The sequence below is a fragment of the Microchirus variegatus genome, assembly GCF_963457635.1.
Source record: "Microchirus variegatus genome assembly, chromosome: 6".
In the NCBI taxonomy this organism is placed as follows: Eukaryota; Metazoa; Chordata; class Actinopteri; order Pleuronectiformes; family Soleidae; genus Microchirus; species Microchirus variegatus.
The window spans coordinates 14385674-14407184 of NC_139807.1; the positions used below are offsets into that span (position 1 = coordinate 14385674).

The 21511-nt window shown below is 41.1% G+C and overlaps 1 protein-coding gene across 1 annotated transcript; it reads right to left on the reverse strand.

The window, feature by feature from the left end:
- Positions 1-1196: 1196 nt before the first annotated feature.
- atp10b (ATPase phospholipid transporting 10B) lies at positions 1197-21011 on the reverse strand (the record flags this gene model as incomplete). Its single annotated transcript, XM_083890788.1, has 21 exons — positions 1197-1500; positions 2675-2862; positions 3014-3118; positions 3221-3301; positions 3685-3885; positions 3982-4107; positions 4188-4264; positions 4580-4847; positions 8329-8513; positions 8624-8750; positions 8828-8928; positions 9023-9563; positions 10043-10216; positions 11635-11834; positions 13348-13600; positions 13727-13854; positions 14112-14243; positions 15128-15234; positions 15529-15614; positions 15854-16058; positions 20602-21011. The coding sequence occupies 21 exons, from the start codon at positions 21009-21011 to the stop codon at positions 1197-1199; spliced, it is 3999 nt and encodes a 1332-aa protein (XP_083746914.1).
- Positions 21012-21511: the final 500 nt, after the last annotated feature.

A 21511-nucleotide genomic window follows, 5' to 3' on the forward strand; every position in this document is an offset into this window, starting at 1 on the left:
TGTGAACTTGGATCATCGACCCCCATCGTGTTCTTCCTGCCATTACTCCAGGACTTTTGTTTTTAAATAGATCCTAATGCTCGCAAATAAAAGCCACTTTATTGATAAAGTTGTACTGTTATTTTTGAATAGTTACTCTGTTTTGTCACATAAGTTTTTCTTTGTGCGTTTATATTTTTGAGTGTACTTTGACGAATTGTACCATGTGATACATTGAAACAGCTTTGTTATCGTGCATGTTTAATTCTCAGTTGAATACAATTGACTTGAATGTGTTTCTCAAGGCTCTAATGTGATGAGTTTTTCTGACTTTGTCCCATTTGACCTTTGTGCCGCTCATTATTCTCAACACTAGAGGGCAGCAGTGACATAATTGCAGCCAGTGGGAGGTTATGTAAGCAGGGCTGCTGCTGTATAATGAAGCAGGGAAATGCCAATTATAACTCAACCCTTTTAACAAGTGGATTTGTCTTGTGCATACTCCATTTCCATAAAAAAAGGCATCAGACGTTTGCAGCTCAGAAGCCTTTTCTTTAGATTCCTTTGAATTTATGTTTTTCACTTGTTTGATGTTGCATCTGAAATTAAATAAGACAGCATCTCTGTGTCACACATATGCAGACTCATAAAAACAAAGCATTTGATCATTCTTTTAATGCATTTTAACAGCAAATTAAACAGTTTTACAATAAAACTAAAGTCACAGACCCAGCTTAGGAAAAACATGTTTTCAATACAGGCAAAATGAATGAAAAGTATGTGAACCACACATATGATTGGACGTAATGTGACTGTTAGGGGTATCTATAGGTGAGGGAAATATATTAAACCAGCTAAGCATTTCAATCTGGAAAAGTGCTACTTTTTTGGAGGGGTGGGTGGTAATTGCGTTAGCACCCATCAGGAAAGTAACAGGCTTATGTGTTGACTGTGGCAGCTTGTTGTGATGACTGTGAGGAGGAGAGGACCCACTTGCCTTTAGTCAAGCGGTTTATTACAAAATGAACTCATCATCTCAATCAATGATTTGTCACAAGAAGAGGAGAATTTCTCCCTGACTGCCTTTACATAAGACCACCTCCCCCAACCCTGAGAAAATGATGCTCCGCACAGCATGGAACGACTCCACTTATGAGCCAGTTAAAAGTATTTACAGTTTTCTGAATAAATAATAATCACCGTGTTGCCTTTGCCCTTCAAGTTACCAGTGAATCTTCTGTGTGTCCAGGCCCCTGATAGTGCTCAGTGATGACATTCAGAACAAATTCATCCTCCAGGATATCAGAGGCACTGGGAGACTGGGGATAATTGTCCACATGGGTCTCCAGGGTGGGAGAGGGTGGCGTAGACAGCCTGGAGCGTTTGACATGCCCTCCGCCCCTGAAACCCCTCCACTCCTTGATGCATAGGTCCCTTGCGCTGGAGTTCAGCCGGTCCAGACACCTGGCTTGCAAGAGTGGGGAGGGAGCGATAGAGTTCCTCAGCACGTGAAACACGTACCTGAGGGAGAGAGTGTGGTGGTGAGAAAGTAGGCCATTGAAAATATGCAGCACTTTGATGTAAATCAGAGCATTCCCTTTAAATTTCAGCACTCTCAGACGCATCACCAAGCGAGGGGGGAGAAAGGCAGGCGCTGCGGTGCAGTCATTCCTGACCTTCACAATTAATGTTATCTAATTGCAAATTGGCCTCGAACGTCTACGCTCCAAAACAACCACAGCGTTTCATCTGCATGAGTCAGCATTTGAATAAGGACATTTAAATCAACTTAAACAGGAAGAGCTACCGTTTGTGCAGATGACCTCATCACAGATTATCACAATCAGCAATTGTGATTGTTTTAACGAAATGATTTTAATTAAAGCAGACCAACATTTCACAAACAATGCTAACATGAAGGAAAAGTAGAAAAAAAGTAGATTTTTTGTTTGCTTTGAATCATCTTGTAAGACATTAGACTCATTTTATTAGATTATCTAATTATCCAGATTAAATTATCTAAACTGTAAGTAAATTGCCGACTCATTTTGTCAGTTTTTCCACTGTGAGGATTTGTTGCTTTTCTGTTTTACACCAGTTTACAAACATTGTTAAATAATTGTTGGTTGCTTCCCAAATTACAATGTGACACCTGACGATGACGCTGCTTTTATATGCACTACAAGTTCAGATTTAACACAGAATTCTAAAATTCTATTTTCACTCTTCTTACATTATTCATACATTGCTTTAATAATCAAAATCAATATCCAATCCAATTCATTTATAAAGCACATAAAAAAACAACATAGTTGACCAAAGTGCTGTACAGTAATAAAGCAACCAAACCTCTAAGAATGACTAGATCTGTAATGTTAGGATATGCAATTATAAACAAGGAAATGTGATTTCTAATGAATTTGAAAATGTTTGAATTAAACTGTAAACACAGAATCTGCTGTCACAATTACATGATATACATGTATACATATATACTGGTGTACCCATCCTATTTTTTTATGTATTTTTTAAATCTCCTTTGGACCCTATTGCGAGCCTTTAATAAAGTTTGAATTGAACTGCATTGAGAATAGAAAAAAAAAAAAGCTACTACGGTGATATAATTACATTATATTACTTTTCCTCTCCTGGGTTTTCAGATTGCCAGACATAGGGAGGATAACAGTGATTGTACCTGGGCAGCAGAGCCACCACAGTGGTGATGATGCAGATAAGGTAGAAAACGGGGTCGGCCATCTGGCTCTGGAGGATCCAGTACGGGTTGGATGGAGGGTTACAGGTGATGCAGATGGCGCTGTAGGCCAGTGTCACAATGAAGTACAGCGCCACACTGCCCAACATGATTGCCCAATGAACCACCGTCTGCAAGACAAACGTGTAAAGCAGCAATGAGCTATGATAATGTCTGTAATGATCACATCACAAAAAGGTGATGCAGTATAAATGTGGAGTAAATTAGTCTTTGAATGCATCAAACAACCACAATTATATCTCCAACAGATTCAGCACTCACCCAGGATTTGATCTCTATTGACAGATGCAGCAGGATAGTAAATAGAGAAATAGTGTTCAGAGGAGTTCCAAAGGTAAAAACATCAACGTCTGAATCCCGGTATGCCTGAGAGAGTAAAGCACACGTTGTCAAATTTCACGCAGAACACAGAAGAGTAAAATGACTAGGAGGATGCTCCATGACAGATGAGAGGATGTTTTTCCTCACCAGGTAAGGAATAAAGAAGCACACTAGACTCTGGTAGAAGGCATCCAGAATGGAAATCCAGAAAGTGAAAAACGTGTATTCCTAAAAACGATACACATATGTTTAAAATACAAAACAGAACAAGCAAAATATTAAGACCCTAACACGAAACATGTAGCTCTCAGGAGCTGATCAGGAATCACAGGGAAGTTACTTAGAAAGGGTAATTATTATACTCACGACACATAATAGCATCAATTATAACTGAATATCAAAAGTAATTTACATTACTCATTAAATTACTATATCACTTTTTAAAATACAGTCAGAAAAGTACACAAAGCAGCGGTTTTCTGCACATTCTTTCTGATGAGACCTGCCTTATTAATGTAATATTATTACTTATGCAGGCTATTATTACTTGTTACTGGGTAAATAAATACATTTATTTTTTCTCGAGACAAAGAGGCTATAATGTCACTGACCCCTGAACCCTGTCCAGTCCTATAGAGTTCAGGAACACCCATCAGTATCTCAGCAGACACGTCTTTGTCCATGATCCCAAACATGATGGGCGGTACGGACGTGAAGAACAGGTTGAAGAAAATCATCAGCCAGTAGTCGATCATGGCCGTGCCAGAGAAGCCGCAGAAGAACTGGTACCAGAAGAGCAGGTTCACATAGGCCTGAAAGACAGTTGGAGCTGCACATGATGAGTTGGGAGGAAACCAGGCGGGATGTTTGATGAAAGAGCAGATCTCTAACGCAGCCACGAGACTCACCACGTTCTTGTAGAAGAAGTAAATGATCATGTTGGCTAGTCGTGAGTAGCACCAGTGTCCATGAACCAGAAGAAGTTTCCTCAGGTGCTTGAAGCGAGATATGGCGAAATCACTCGCCATGACTGCCTGCGGACGACAAAGACACAGTCATCGTATGTCGTGAAGCGACAGGATTTATCAAACAAACAAAAATCCTCAGTTCACACCTGCATGCCCTCCTGACCCGAGATCCCAATGCCGATATCGGCTGCTTGGATCATGTTGACATCGTTTGCTCCATCACCTGAAGCCACAGAGAGGATAACAACATGCACTTATGAGTATCAATAACGCATTTAATGTGTATTATACAAAACCCTATTGATGTAGTGTTACCAATCAGAGAATCTAGTATAATCACACCCTTTGTAATATTCAAGTAATCCTCAATGACAAGGGAAGCAACTAGATTGTGTTGCTCTATTCAACTTAAAGGTGCCATATGTAAGAATGTGGCCAAAAACGGTTACTACATTCGAATTCAAAATACCGAGGTCTTTTAGGTTTCGTTTACAATTAATTGTAAGGTGTTCAGAAAGTTCAAGGTCAAGGTCCTTACCCACAGCGAGGGTCATGACCTTGAGTTTCTCCCGCACCAACTTCACCACTTTGCTCTTCTGCAACGGCGTGACTCTGCAGCAGAGCACAGAGCGGCAGCGCCTCGCCAACTCCACGAAGCGGTTCTGCAGGTCCGAGGACAGGGCCATGGCCAGGGTACGTCCGTCGATCACCAGCGAGATGTCGGGGGTTGTGTCCACGTTGCGAGGGTCTGCGCTGTACCGCCTCACCTCCTCCAGAGTACAGTCCAGGATGTTTGTACAAGTGAGCTGCAGAACGACATCGACTTGTTTTTCTAATCATCTTCATTCTCTTGAAGTTAATGATTACAATTACTTGTAAAGGCATAAACATTTTGATGAAACTATTGATCATTTTGGTCAATCTTTCCAACACAATGCTGGTTCCAGCATCATTAGTGTGAACACTTTGTGTTTTTCTTAGTTTCATGTTGCAGTCCACAGAATAATATTGAGCATTGGATTAATGAGCAGAGCAGTGAATCAAAAACACTAAAGGCATTTGTCTGATGTAAAAAAAAAAACAAGCTGGTGGAAGTAATAACAGACATAAACTGAGCTTCTGCAGTGAGTGACAGATACTGTTGTGACCAGGTGAAAGAAACGATGACTCTCAGTCCATATTTGAACAGTTCGCTGCCATCTGAATTTACAAGAGCAGCTGTGCTGCTTTCCCTCAGTCAGTTGTGACATAAAAGACATCACTGTTTTTGTGTCGCCACAGACATGAAAGGGGTCGTACCTATGTTCCCCGGGTTCTATGTTCCCCGTTTTTCCCAAAAAAAGGTCCTATGTTCCCCACTTTGTGGAAGCCTGGGTGTGGAGCTCCAGGGTAAAGGGTTAGGGTTAGGGTAAGGTTTGGGGTTGGGGTAAGGGTAAGGGTAAGGGTTAGGGTTAGGGTAAGGGGTAGGGTCCTATGTTCCCCGGGTCCTTTTGGGTGAAAGTGGGGAACATAGGACCCTTTTTCTAAAAAAGGGTCCTATTTTCCTTGGTCACATACAAAGCGGGGAACATAGGACCCTTTGGGTGAACAGGGGGGAACATAGGACCCTATTTTAGAGAAAGGGTCCTATGTTCACATACAAAGTGTCAACATAGGTGTCCGGGTCAACATAGGACCCGGGGAACATAGATACGGTCCTGACATGAAAACACAATACTGCTGTGCTAAGAAACAGGGGCACAGTGCTAAAGCTAAAAGGGCTTAATCAGCACTGTGTGCAATATTTTGACAGTGGTTTGAATGTAAAAGACATCATCTTTGACTCATAACTGTATAACAATAAAAGTGAATCCAAAACTTTGTTTTGAGTTTGACAAACAAACAACATGGTGGCGGTAATTAAAGAGAACGGTAAAAATGAAGTCAGTAAATAATGTAGATTATGTGTCGTCACTCTGCTTTAGAGTCATGTTCATGATGACTATAAGCACAGACTCATCACTATTGTCTGTAAGTAACCCCTGCTTCTGTGTCAAATGGAAAACTAACATGATTTATTATTATTATTATTTTTTTTTTAAATGGGTCACATCCTGGTTTTATTCATCTGATCTGTCTAATGCTGGCTAAATTTCATTAGGTGTGGTACACGGATGATAGTGGGAGTGCAGTGCATCCCTTAAGTGGTTCTGGAGTTACAGTGGTAAAAGAAAAAAAAAGTTCATTACTAATATGCCTCCACTCTGGATCACAAGAGAAGGCTGTATTTCCTCCGAGGGTTCAATATTAGACTTGGTAATTAGATATAAAAGCATGAGGTGTTGTGTTTAGGGAAACCCACTCCATTCATCATCAGTGACTGGTCCCGTCTGAGAGAAGCACAGTCGCTCCTCTGTTCCACAAATCTCCCCATATATCCGTTACAACCGACAGGTAATTTTGGCCTATTTGATTGCAGGGATGATTAGACGCGGTCAGGTTGTTACGAGGGGCTCGTTCATGTGCTACCACGTCTGTAATGACCTAAGAAAAGCACAGGCTCACAGCTGACATCGTACGACCTTTAGCTAAAAAGATGTGGCCACTTCAACTGAGGAGAGGAGTTCTGAGTTCTTCAACTTGGAAAACATGTGACTTAACCAGAATGTCCATCAAAAGACAACAACAATGGCTTATCAAGCTTTCAGTGACATATTTGTATGTCTGGGTTGGAGAGACATATTTATCTGTGCATAGTTGAAGTCGGTTATCGCATATTTTTTTTTTATCTATAAGGCAACCATGGGTTTATTACCGCCATACTTACTTCTACAGTAAAAGGGATGGAAATTATGACCTATGCTTGCAGGATGCATTTTCATTAAATTTCCCAAAGGTTTGTGCTGAACTGGGAAAAGGTGTTGAACTTTCTTGCTCCATCAGCTTGGAACAATTTACAAAAACAGCTGAATCTTAGAGCCGGTCTCAACGAATGTTTTTAAATTAACTTTGAACAACTTGGAGTCATGTAGCTGTTTAACCTGAATCACACTGATCCGTTTTATCACAGAATGTTGTCAATCTTAAGGAGTATGTTACTTCATGTATAATTGTGTTTTTTTCTTACTCTTTTGGATTAATATTTTAGGAATACTATGATATCTTATCTCTCAGATGCTATAAATGGTACTAGTTATTTTGTCTGTAAACCTGTTGTATGTGCTGCTGTTTGTTTTGGCCTGATATGTTTAATCTCAATGAAACCTTTCTGGTTAAATACAGGTTATAATAATAAAATAAATAATAATGGCATAATAATCTGGCACAAAATATGGAATATGAAACCTGCTTTGCCTTGATAGGTTTAAAATGCAAATGAATATAAATGGACCTGTTAATATTTTGCCAAAGTTAGTCCTTCTGCTTACGCAAAACATCATTATTTTTTTTTTAAATCAACAACAATCCTAATATTTTTCCTATTATATATTAAATCAATCCCCTTCCTTAAAGCTGAAGTGTGCACGTTTGAAAAATGTTCATACACTGCTGTTTTTGCCATGCATTTCTCAGTGTTGCAGTTTTTTGTTTTTGTGTCTCAGAGTAAAACATTTAATGTCATAGCAGCTACAAAGCAGCATCATACAGTTGGACAATGGCTCAAAACACCAAGAAGCACCAATGAAATGTTTCAGAAGTGGATTCTGCTGTTAGAAATAAACCTGGATGTTCAATTGGAGTCAACAATCATATTTTAACAATGTTTGTTTCTCGTAAAACGTGGTCGCCCGGTGTTAAAAATGTGTGCTCCGCCAATAGAATGCAAAACAAATCAAGCGCTCCCCCTAAATAACTGCAGCAACAAAAAAACACAGCTCAAGTTTTAAGTCTGGAGGAGTCATGCTTCGATAAAAGCTTTGTTAAAACTATTAAACAAAATAATTGTCATACATGGCAGAATGTTGGAGCTCTGTCTCTCTCTCTGTGTGCGAGTGAGGAGGTGTTTTGGTAATTACTCAGAAGTCCTCAAGGGGGCGATACACATTCAGCACTGGAGCTTTAAAAATATATACCAAGCTTGGTAAAACCTCAAATATATAAAGAGCACAAATGCACTGATTAAATTCTGCATCTGCTCTTGCACACTCAGAGTAGTTGAACAGATATAATTATATTTTACTAAATGAGAGAGTATTGCAACTATTTTGATGTTCAATTAATTTTTTTCGAGCTCAAATTGTAATCTGATATTTTCCAGACGTGTATCCTTTCACATCAAGCAGCTGTGAATCAAACGCGCCTCGTCACCTTGTTTTTGCAGCTCATGTTAATCACCAGGTCTTCCTCCTCTAGCAGCCTGCAGGCATAGCCGATGTTGACAGCTGTCTCCGGCTTGTCACCAGTCAGCACCCACACCTGGATCCCTGCCTCCCGCAGAGCCAAGATGGTGTCTGGGACGCTTTCCTGGAGACGGTCCTCGATGCCTGTCGCCCCTACAGGAAGACACGTGTCTAAAGTCACATTCTATGATCATCGCACAAATATACAGTGTGTGTGTTGAGTGTGATTTTTTTTTGTGTTGCGCTGATGTGCTGTATGTTACCCAGCAGGGAGAGATTTGTCTCCAGCTGCACAGCAGTGTCCATCACAAGCTCCTCTCTCTTTTCTATAGCAGCCAGAGCTTTGCGTCTGTTCACTGACCAGCTCTCAAACTCTACGTCACTCACAACCTGCAACATATCCAGAGAAAAGACTGAACACAACTATTGCTGTGAGAGAACACAATATAATGTATTTGATTCGGCACCTTCTTCGAAATGCAAAGTGTACGTAGCCCCTCTTTGGCATAGCAGTCAAGGAAGTACTGTGTTTCAGCTGCTATATTCTTCTGACTCCCACTCAGGTGTTCTGGAAATAACATAATATAGATATAAAGTTCCATCTTTAATTATAAATGTATTGGCAAATACATGTGAATAAATAATTGTGTGTGAACACACACCTGCGTATGGTGTACCAAGCAGCTCCATGATGGCATAGTCTGCACCTTTAGTGTACAGCACATACTCTCCGGTGTTTGGGTGTCGCACCAAAACAGACATCCTCTTCCTGTTGGAGTCAAAGGCTAAGGTGTCCAGCACCTCAAACACCAGGTCCTCCCCAGATGGGAGCCTCACCGTCACACTGTCAGGAGTGCGGGCCAGCAGAGTGAAGCCATATGCCTTGGCCGCATACACCAAGGCGGCCTCGTCTGGACTCTCTGCCTCGTATCTCACGTTATCTGAAGTTGGTGCAGGCTTTTTGAACTGGGACAGAGCATGCAGTGAACATGTCTGGAGCCCGTTGACGTCTTCAGCTTCCTCATGTTTTTCAGAAGCATTAAAGTGGTCCTCCTCTATGACAGAATCCTCAGTGCGTTTTTGCTTTGGTTTTTTGCGACGCCAGCAGGTGAAATTATGGCAAAAAGAGCCGGCCCTTTTCATCCAGGTGGACACAGTATCCAGAGGATTGTTTGTGCTGCTGGAGGGCATAAACCAACTCACCTGAAACAGGAAGTCTTATGTCATTTGATGATTTTAGAAGGTCATTTTTATCAATATGATATAAACAACACACCAAACGTCTCCATGTAATGTCACCAAATCTACAAACTCAAAAGAAAAACACAGATCTCTCCCATCTGCCAGATCTCAGAAGAACACAACCAGGTGATGGTCAAATGAATAACTGTAGCTAATTTAGTGGAAACTCTGAACCTTTAAAACTGGGGTTTTAAAGATGACAGGCAATTAGTTAAGACCATTGAAGAGGAGAGGAGGAAAAATAAGATTGGAAAATGGATCCTGTATTGTTGTATTATTGATCAAATCATCAAGATTTATGAGTTTATATACAGGTTGAAAAAAGTTTGCCAATGTTTCTTTTAATTTTTTTTTAAATGCTATCATTGGTTAATGTTCACTCTCAACTGTGCCCCTCATCTGTACATCCCATCCACAGACACAGCAAACAGAGTACTCACCCTCCGTCGCTGAGCTGTTCCCATGGAAACGACCACAGTGTTGCAAATAGCAAGAGCCAAAAAAAAGTCCATGTAGGGCTCTTTCTCCTGTCTGCTGCCTTGTCTTCTGCCAACGTGGAACTCTGGCCTGCTAATCTGCTGAAGCAGCTTCCTGTCTGGAATCACCTCAGTTTCCTGTTGGGGTAGAAGTTAATCGCTTTGTTAATTAAAAGCTTGTGGTGATAAACTCATTCTTGCTTACACTGATTTAATGCGACTGGACCGAGGGGGAAGTTTGAATATCTTAACCTTTTCCTCTAGTTTTGTTTGTGCACATACAAGAGAAGATTACAGGTAGGACAGACGAGAGGGCGTTTCATTCATACAAAAAAGTCTGCTCTCTAAGAGCCACAGTGTGAGAAAAGCTAAAGATAACCTAAAGATAGCCTGTTTCTCCAGGTCTCTCCTCGCTCCTCTGTGGACAAAAATAGACACAGAGTGACTGTACTTCATACCAAGACAGCGATGACTAATCTATACCGCACGTTTACAGTTTATATCACATCAGGGTTTGAGCCAAATGGTGCCCAGCGTGACCATATGTCCCCTCATAGACACAGGGGCAACTTTGAGCCAAAATGGATGTGCTCATTACTGACACCTAGCAGTTTGGCCATCTGCAGTGGGGACTGGGCCCACGAGGACTTTTGACACAGAGCAGGGTGAATTTTGGGTAAACAAGAGGCAGCTTGAGCGTAAATTCAGAAATAATATATTTTTAAGAAAGGACTCCTTTGTTAGAAACTGGACTTAAAGGTCCAGTTTGTAAACTTCAAGTGTAATTATATTAGCAGAAATTAAAGATAAAATTATTAATTTAAATTCTGTGCATAAAGTGTATAAATGATTTATTAATTGTTTTTTATTACCCCAGAATTTTTTTATTACATTAGGAGCCGGTCGGCTCTTTGGATCACCATGTTTTTCCATTAGCCCACAATGAGCAAAAATAAAGATCTTTTGAGTATTGATGCTACACATGGAAGGAAAGTGTGAGATGAGGGATATTCAACCACAACTTCACCATGTTGCTACATTTTACACACTGTAAAATTAAAAAAATGTTTTATTTCAGAGTGAATGCAACTGTTAGCATCTGCATGCTGTGAACGGTCAAAAAAAGTCAAATCTCTGGTCAAATCATGAGTCTTGAGACTGGAAGTCTACATGATTTGACCAGAGCCATGACATTTTTTGAAAAACTCAAATTTTATAGATGTCATCATGCTGCACATAGGCAACTATGATACCAGTTTTCAACCACACTGGTGTCCACTCAAGTGTTGTGCTTTATCATCAATTTACCTCTAAATAGGAACATAATTACAAAAAAATGCCTTATGAAGAAGACCTGAATCTAGCAACAGAGACCATTAACTCCTCAGGAAAATGTTCACGGACTTTAAAAATCATGGAGAAGTAGACCCATTAAGAATAGAGTTTTTTTGTGTCTTTGTTTTTGCAACTATAGGAGGCTAACTGCTGCCTCCAAGAGTACATCCATTTATACACAATCTGCCCTTCTCCTCCTCCTGACAGAGCGACCATCTTACCAGTGGACTACTGAAGGCAACATCTCCGTGGCCATTTCCTGAAACCTTGCTCTTGCCTCGAATCCCAGGGTGATGATGCTTGCCTCGAGGCCTGGTGTCCTCAGTATCCAGCGACCATCCAGTCTGCGACGACTGTGTCCGCTGGTTAAAGATGACCTCATCCTCTGACTCTGCGTCATCAAGGATATTCAGGCGTATGGCTGCAGACACAATATGCACACAGTTAAGATGAGGTGTTAAGTCAGGTCATGCTCAGATTTGGGGTCTTGTCCTTAGCAACTGACTTTAAAGCTCCAATATAGATAGAGTATCAATGTTTTAAGTCCGGCAGTTGCAGTGTTTAGAGAATCCTGTATGTGTAAGTTGTGATTAAGGGTTCTGCCTAAATGCTGCAACAGACACAGTGCGTAACAATCTGAGACTAGTTCAGAACATACAGCCAATCAAACACTCCAAAATTACTCAAGACTAAACCTCCTCCTTCACTCATCTGAATACTTATGGCCATGTGATATTTCTGTTGTTGTTCTTTAATAAATTTGCAAGCATTTCTACAATTCTGTGTTTTTCTGTGTTGAACGTGGCCTCAGTGAAATGTCTGTACATGGCTACACTCCAGAATTGCATACTGGACCTTTATAGAGCCAGAGTTTATCAATCCAGCATAGACAGCCTTGCTCAGGTTGAGGCCAAGAGTCCTGAGTCTTGTACAACGAAACAAAACTCCAGGGCTAAAAGATCCCTTATAATAAAAAATTCCAAATCGAATTGAAGCCAGACATGAAAGCAAATACTGAAGTCTCTGATCAGGACACAACATGAGATCCAGGTGAACAGGGGACAAAATATATTACAATGAGTCTGCATATCCTCTGTGTGTGTGTGTTTTATTATATTGTATTTATATTTATACATATTCTGTCATCAGTCTCCATAAGGAAATAAGACGCAGTGTGACGTTTTTTTCAGAAGAGGCTTCTTTCTTGCAACCCTGCCATACAGACCAGCACTACGTAGAACACGTGAAATTGTTGTCACAAGCACAGATCGACCAACCTCTGCCATTAAGACTTGAAACTCCTTCAAAGTCGCCATGGGCCTCTTGGTAGCTTCCCTGATCAATCTTTCCCTGGCTCGGTCATCCATTTTAAAGGGGAGGCACGACCTAGGCAAGGTTTGGGTGGTGCCATATGCCTTCCACTTCTTGACAATACTCTGAATCTTTTTACATCCTTCTCCTAACTTTTGCCTATCTACAACTTCATCCTGGAGCTCTCCTGAAAGCATCTTTCCAACCATGGGGAATTCTTTGTGTTACTACTAGGAGTGGAATCTTCAAGGAACAGCTGATTTTATTCTGAAGTAATCAAAGCCACCACAGGTGGAGGCCAATTAACTTGGTGTGTAATCTGGAAGGAGATTGGTTATACCTGAGCTGTTTATTCTGAAGGAACTGATCACTTTTCTAATCCTGTTATTCTAGTTTTTCTTTTTTTTTTCACTTGAATGTTGTAAGGCAAAATGTGTTAATTAAAGCTGGGAAATTGTGGATGTTATGTATTATCAAACAAAAACAAAAAAAAGTGACCATTTCAAAGGGTTTGATGATTCTTTCTATATTCACTGTATCTATCATAGATATCTATTGCATAAATACATAAAGGTGTGTAGGAAAAGCAGTGTGTGTTAACTTCTCTTCGTGTGAGGATTTACCGTTCTCTTTGTGCGGGTACTCATTACCCATGATGGAGCATCTCCGAAACACCATCTTGTTTTCGGTGAGGGTGCCCGTCTTGTCAGAGAAGATGTATTGAATCTGTCCCAGGTCCTCCGTGATGTTCAGGGCCCTGCACTGCATGCGGCTGTCTGTCTCCTCGTCGTACAAATCGACGTCATTAGTGATGAAGAAGATCTGACCAACCTTCACCAACTCAATGGACACGTACAGGGAGATAGGAATCAGGACCTGGTGAGGAGAGAAGAAAAAATGAGCACAGAGAAGGAAGTAAACAGGAGACAAAAGCATTCTTATTTGTTTATTTATTTATTTTCAATGGTAATAAAAACTCGTTGATTAGTCCCTTAAACACACCTGCAGCAGGATGATCATGGTGAAGAACATGTAGAAGCCAGACAGAGCAGGACTGTCCAGGTGACCTTTGCTGTCTGGGACCAGGTAAGGTGGCACGCTGGGCAACGCCTGCAGCCATACAAAGTGACCTGCATGTGGGAGGACAGAGAGGATTAATCACACCCACTGACATGCAGAGAGGAGAGCTATTTTTAGCACCACACCTTCGCCTGTCTCCTCCCTTTTCCCCTGCTATGACTTTGGGTGCGTTTTTTTTTTTTTCGTTTTTTTTTAAATAAATTGATGAATCGAAAATGAAACATCCCTGACTCAGAAATGTAAAAGCATTAATCATGAACGCTCAGTGTGCTGGTTTTACAGTTAACTTATGCACTTCACTACTGACCCACTGCCCCGATGAGACACATGGTGAAGAGGAGAATGAGGCAGAAGAAGACGTCGATGTTGAGCCTCCGCTCTAGTCTGCTGCGCTTGTATCTCGAGCCTTTGTTGTTGAGCATGGACTTGGTTTCGTGCCCTAAAGGTGTGGTCAGAAGGTCTTGATTCAGTTAGTGGCACACAATATTCAATGAATGTCAAGGGAAAAAAATGTCAAGAAATAATCATAATTCAAGGCCATGTGTTCCAGTGAGGACACTAAAGTCATGTCCTATGTAATGTTTCTGTAAATTTGATGTTTGTTATTAACAATTTTTTTGAGTACTTGTACTTATTAAAGTATTTTTTTTTTAATTGGTTATTTCACTTTTACTAAAGTATGTTTTTATTTTAAGTACTGTACTTCAAAAAATAAAATAAATGATGAGGAAAGGTGAATTGGCATTAATTCAGGTCCCTGAGTGAGTGAGAAAGTTAAAGCATTTGTGACGTTTGACCCCAGTTGACTGATACATTATGTGTTTACATATTTTATTTTGCCAGCACTTTAATTTGTAAAGGTTTGCCTTTAATTAAAAATGATCAATGTGAGAGGTGTGTCCCCTTATTAACCTTTTACGTTAAGCAAACTTTAAACAAGCTATTTTTTTACTTTAACTTGAGTACATTTTTAGACCAGTACTTTTACTTGTACTAAAATAAAATGTTATCAAAAACTTTGATAACACTCAATTACTTGAGTAGAATATTTCAGTACTCGTTCCACCTCTGATTATTAAGGGAAGTTTGTTTCTCATCTTCACAGATTTAAGATGATTCTTATTGTCGATTGTTCACTTTTTCCACCCGTTTGGTTCAAGTGTGCATTTCGACATTTATGACCCGTTAATGTGTGCAGTCATGGTGGATCACTGACATGGTGAACCACAGGCTTGTGGTTGGGGGAAATTTGTAAAGACAAAACTATGACCATGAACAGACCAAACCAGAGTTTGCAGCAGTGAAGTAGCAGTGAGGCTATACCTGCATACACCACAAAGCCAACAGCGTGGTCCGTGTTTTTCACAGTGCAGCCTCGAAGCAGCAGGCTCTCAATCCCAGCTCCTACCTTCTCCTTCTCAGGACTCTCTCTGCAGCAGGAGAAAGAAAGAAAGAAAGTGAGGAACCTCCTTTGTACTGTCAGATCATGTTAGATATTCATTACGTCTCATATATACACCCCATTAGCAATTCTCCTGCTTTTCGGCCATGGGTAGACCATCTGTAAGACCTGTGGTGCCTGAGGAAATCGATTATAGTCTATTACAGCCCCAATGATGCCTCCAGTAGCAGCAGAAAGTGCAGAGAGTGGGTTGCAATTAGTTTTGCTCTGCTGCTCTGAAACTGTTCGGGGAATCACTGTGATCCGTGTATTTGATACTCACACATAACATTTGAAATGGTTCAGATTGTTGTTGGGCTTCTCACACACTACAATGCCATTGAAGCTTTCAGGGTCAAATTCCGGATCCTGGGGAATTAGACAAAGTTTAAAGTCACTGAGGGATGAATGGAAACTTTTCACATGTCACTCAACCTGAACTTCAAGTATGACATCAGCATTATTTCCACGCCAGAAAGACGACATGTGAGGCATGTCAATCACCAGGAATGTTTTGTCGTCTGTCATTTACCATAACAGGTGATGTGCAGTTTCCCATAAGTACTTAAAAGTGAGGCAGGAGAAATGATGTAGGAGATATTTCGTACCAGGATGCAGGGGCCAGACACCGCCCTCCTCTGCTTCAGATTGGTCTCTCCATCGAGGTTCGCTGTTTCTATCAGACAAACCCTGTTGGGGTCTGACGTGTGCAGGAGCAGGAGGTCTGCAGGGATGATCTCATTGCTAAAAACCTTTACAAAGTCCCCCACTCTTACGTCCTTCCAACGCCTCTCCGTGAACTGTACCTCTTTCCTGTAAACAGAGATGTGAGATTCTGAGTCTGCAACAATGAATTGATGAGTGATTGACTGCTGCAGAAATAACCTGTAAAATAATAATAATAATGTTTTGTTGTGTGAATATAATGGGTTGTTTTCTCTGCTATGACACTAAACTGCACAATAAAGATGGAAAAAAGACAATGATCAACATTTTTTTTTATTTTAACCTCTGACAGTAATTGATTAATTAAAGCTGCAGTGCGTTGTCTTCATTTCATTTCATTTTTATTTGATAGGGGCAATGCATTCATGAACATCTTCAACAATTGAGGATGTAAATATGCCAGATTATAGCAACAATGCTAATTTACGTCTGTAGTCCCTAGGCAGGTGACACATTTAACAGAAGATAAAACAAAAACAAAAGGCAGAAACAACACTATGTGGACAGAAGCAAGAAAAAAAACAAAAAAACAACACTATGTGGACAATCTACTGATGAAGACAGCTCTGGTTTTCTTTCATCCAGTTTTTCAGACAGAATTTGAAGGAGACGTGATTGTGAGTGTCTTATGTCGAGCGGTAAAGCATTCCAATATGTAGTTCCAATGATTGAAAATGTGGACCGTCAAAAAGAAGTGCACCTGCGTGGCACCTCACAGTCTTCTCCACGAGCTACGGCCCCGGTGGCCATTCCATTGATCTTTGGTGATTATGTTATGGTGACTTAGTGGTTAACGCTGTTGCCTCACAGCAAGAAGGGGCTGGGTTCAATTCCCGGTCTGGGATCTTTGTGTGTGGAGTTTGTATGTTCTCCTGATGTCTGCGTGGGTTTCCGCTCTCTGGTTTCCTCCCACCATCAAAACCAATTTCGCTTGTATAATGACAATAAAGATCCTTGCTGTGCTGTGCTGTGCTATTCTGCCTCTGTTTAGTCTTCATGAACAGAAACAATGTAACATTATTTATATGCTGCCCATATAAATAATGGGCCTAATCAAGCACTACTATCAGACCTGACTGAGGGAGCTATTCTGTGTATACAGTGGCAGAGCAGTTTATACCACTGAATGACCAGGGGGTTTTTTTTAGCACTATAATTCACTTCTGAAACTTTAACTTTAGTGTCAACTCATTTAACATTTGTTTGTATTTGAAAGCTACGCACCACCACAGCTTTAAAAAAAAAAAAAACATTAACTGACAAATGAAATAATAACAAAAACTGCTCCAATTAGATACCACTTTTGACTTCTCAAATGAAACAAAAATGAAAGAAAATCAGTGCCACAAGCATATTGAAGCTGGTTCTGCTCCGGTGACAGAGACCTGCAGGTATGTTGCCCTGCATGTAGGACCTGATTATTGGGTGGTGGCCACATAACACCACACCTTGCCCCAAGCAAAGCAAAGGTGAAGGGGGTTGTGTATTTTTAGTGTATTGTGTTTAGATGACATGTACCAGGCTTTTCAGATATTAACTCTGCTAACAGGAAAGGTTCTTTAATAAGCTCCTCTGTCAGGAACATTAAGTATGAAGTGTTGTCATGTCACAGAATCAGTTACATCCCTGACACTATATTTATTTCACCTCATTAGCTGTTCACATTAATACCATGTTCTGTTCAGAACAAGTCATGATTTTGTGAATAAAACCTTTGTGAATTTGCAGAGAAAACAATTCCACAGACAGAAACACCTTCCATATAATGCATGAAACATTCAATGAAATAATGTAAGGGTTAACTTTTAAACAACAGACAGGAGTAGCAGCTGTGAGCTGAGGTGACTGGTTTTAATGCTTCTCAGTGGGCAGCCAGAAAGATGACATGTTTGACAATGCAATAACAAAACCTGGCTCTCAGACAGAGCGATAAACAGCTGGTGCGTCTCGTGTTCACTGAGTTTGAGCTCAGGTGGATTGACAAGAGTTTGAGATTGAGACAAGATTGAGAGGGTGACCCTGAAGATAAGGCATGTCACACATGAACACACTTCATCTGTGTCTGTGCATCTGAGAGCGTCTGATGAAAGTATGTCAGATTCCTCGTGTCTCATATTTATATTTCTGGCCAGCTTTTTCATGAACCGCAAGAATGGACGGCAGATTTTAGAGCATCCTCTTTAATTTGTAATTTAAAAAAAAGAAAAGAAAAGTGGAAACCTTGAATTTATTTAAACTCCTCCTCTCTCGGCTAGTTTACAGATACTTTACTAATTTGCTTTGGACCAGACCAACTTACACAATCCCGTGGCGAGTAAATTCATAGTGATGTGAAAGTGGTTACTCGTCCTCACATAAAGTGACAACAACAAGCTGGCCACCTAATCAGCATGCAAAGCAGAATGTAAACAGTGGCTGCGGAAGCCCGTTGAGAAGCTGGCACAAAGCTGCTGCTTGGCACACGGTGCTTTTGTGAACTTGTATGGTGTCCCCCACCACACACTGCATGGACCCTGTGGCAGAATATCTCAATGAAATACAAACCTGAGGAAATAGAGGCAGAGTCCCGCTCAGCTCAATTGCTGATTTTTTTTGCTCACGTGGGAATAAGTATCTGTGTCATCATACTCATCTAAATGAGCCATTTTTCTCTTTGTGTTTTGTTCTGCTGGCAGCTGGGATGGATTATGAGCCAGTGCGACCTCGCTCACTCACAAATGGAGAGCGGTTTGAAGGTTGTCGTAAAAACTGTCATGTAAGAAATCTGGGAGATTCTCCCATGCATTTAAAACCTATACCACAATGTGCTTTTTGTCAGGCAACATGTGGCTGATAATGGCAAGAATATTAGACACATCACATAACTCAACCTTTCTTATTCGACTGAGGGCCCCGTCAAGTTCGGGGTGGATAACATAGCCTAAGGGGTCCTACAAAGACATCACATCATAGAGAGTGTTATTTGGCTTCAGGGCCCCATGATCATCCTGCTGCAGGTGAGTGTACGAGACTATTCAGATCTTTAGGGTGAATAACATCGGGATAGTAGTGCAGAGGCTTTGGCTTCAGGGCCCCCTGAGCCTCTGGGCCTGTTAGGCCTGTTCACTAACCCAACCAGCAAGGGTATGTTAGACTTAGACCACCTATGGGAAAGGTGTAAATAATTTAGTTACTACTAAAATTGGTAGCAAAAGTAGTGTAACCCATTTTAACCAGGTTAATTAAACATGGCGCTATTACTGTTATTAAGATATTTCCTCGCAGAGTATGGTTGAATGAGGTACCAGTTTGAGACAAAAGACACTTGCCCTCCCTGAAAACATGGCTGCCAACAGGAACGCAAATAACACTGGATTGGAGCCACTTAGCTAAATTATATCTGTGGCTGATTAATGCTGTGTTCCAGAGCCCATCCAAACAAATGGGGTGTAGGACTTCCTACCTGAATTGTACTAGCTCCTACTTCAAAGCGTTGAATTGAAGTAGAATGTTAGAAAACATGGACGATCGCGGCGCTTTCGCGTTATGTTTGAAGAGGCATTTTGACTGTCAGCAATTCAGTCTACTTACATACACAAGCGAGCCGAAGAAAATCTTTGATGTTACATCACAGGACGTACGAGTTATTGATCTATTGTTTCCGCTATCTATTGTGTTATTTTGAGACTTCACTGTTAGAAATCATTCATTTGGATTTAACCAGGTGTCAAAAACTAAGCTAAATGAGGCAGCAGGAGATCTTCAGCTATGTCTGTCTCGACAAGCTAAAATCCCAGATCTTCTCTCTCTGCACTTTGGTGCAGGGGAGTGAGCGGTAGACAAAGCTGTCTAATGGTGAGATCAATTTGTGAGTATATTCTTACGGTGTTTGAGGTGTATCATTTATCAGCTGAGCCTTTAATTAAGTAGATAACATCTGTTCTTCCCTGTGTCCCCTCTGGTAGGCATGTGTTCGGTGAGGCTGGTTCCCATTGACAGCAGTGAGCTGTTGTTGTAAACAATGATGTCAGCACTGACTGTGTGTCAGTACCTCGTACAACCACACTTCAAAAAACCCACTAAACTTTACCTTTAGTGTGGGCAGATTCTTCACCAGAGGTATTTCCTTCGTTTCTAACATCGCGGCAGTGATCAGGTTGAAAACGACGAGTGTTTATCCTGCTTTTTTGAATTATTCATTTTTTTCACCACTAATTTAAAAATAGATGACCGTTAACCTTAGCGTCTTTGCTGATGTAACACCCAGATGAGGATTTCATCTAATGTGCACAATGCGATGGTGGGAGATGTTGTTGTGCAGCTCTTCAAAAGAGAAATAATCTCCCACACATTTTCTATTTCTAAGTCAAGAATTCCCACAGGGTGTTGAAACACAGAGGAGGTAACACACACACACACACACACACACACACACACACACACACAAACACAAACACAAACACACACACACAATCGTGAAGATCTACACACTGTGACAGACATCAACACGCTGGATGATAAGAATCACAAACACAGATGTGGAGGTGCTGCTCATGCGCCACGAGTGCTTCCACTTGTCACATTATACATGATATAATTACACATTACACACCAGAATTCAGGTCATGGATGCTTTTTTAGAGTGGTTTACCTGCTGTAAATGAGGCACGGCGTGTTGTTAAGCTTCCTGTCTGACTGGTACCTCCTCAAGTCCTCCCAGGCATCCTTCAAGGCCGTCAGAGACAGGATGACACAAATGGGGATAAGAGCGACCTCGGGCTGGAAAGCGTTCACCACGGGGATAAAGTTCAGAATCGCCAGGCCCACAAAGTACAAGTTTGCCAGGCGGTGAAACTGCTCAAAGAGGTTCATGGGGATAAAGAAGAGCAGGGTGTATTTTGTGGTCTTGATCGCGTTACCAGGGAAGTAACGGTTGGGTTGCTTTGCCTTCTCTAGTCCCTCATAAGGTAGATTGGACACCAGGTTGCGGAGGTCCTTATCTCGCGCCCTCTGACCTCTCCAAGTATCCCGGACCACAGCCAGGGGGCTCCTCCACGTCATTGCTCTTCGTGTCCTTGTCCCTTTTGTTGTCCTCTTACCAACTTCTCCTCGCCATCCCGTCAATATTCATGGTTCCTTTGATCTAAAGAGACTATTCCTGGGCCCATCGTCTTCCTCTGTGATTCTCTGTGATTCTCTGTGTGTGTGAGGCCTAATGCCAGGTGAGAATAGTGACAGCTCACCTTACCCTCTTCTGAGTCCGCCTCTTCCATTGACAGGTAGGTTTGCATTCCTTGCATAGGAGCTGTTCAAGGCTCACAGAGGTGACAAAAAAGGCCACAAACAGGTGACAATCAGCAGCCACGTATAAATTACTGTGGTGACTTTTTAATGTTATACTAACTGTGATCTTATTTCAGCAAACTTACTCAACCAGAAGCTGTTTTCTGCATTTAAAATAGTCCAAAATGGTGGTAGATGTTCAGGTCTTTGTTTACTCTCGTTAAAGTGATAGATTTGTTTTGAAGCATGGTTGTATCAAGCACTGACACCATTGTGAA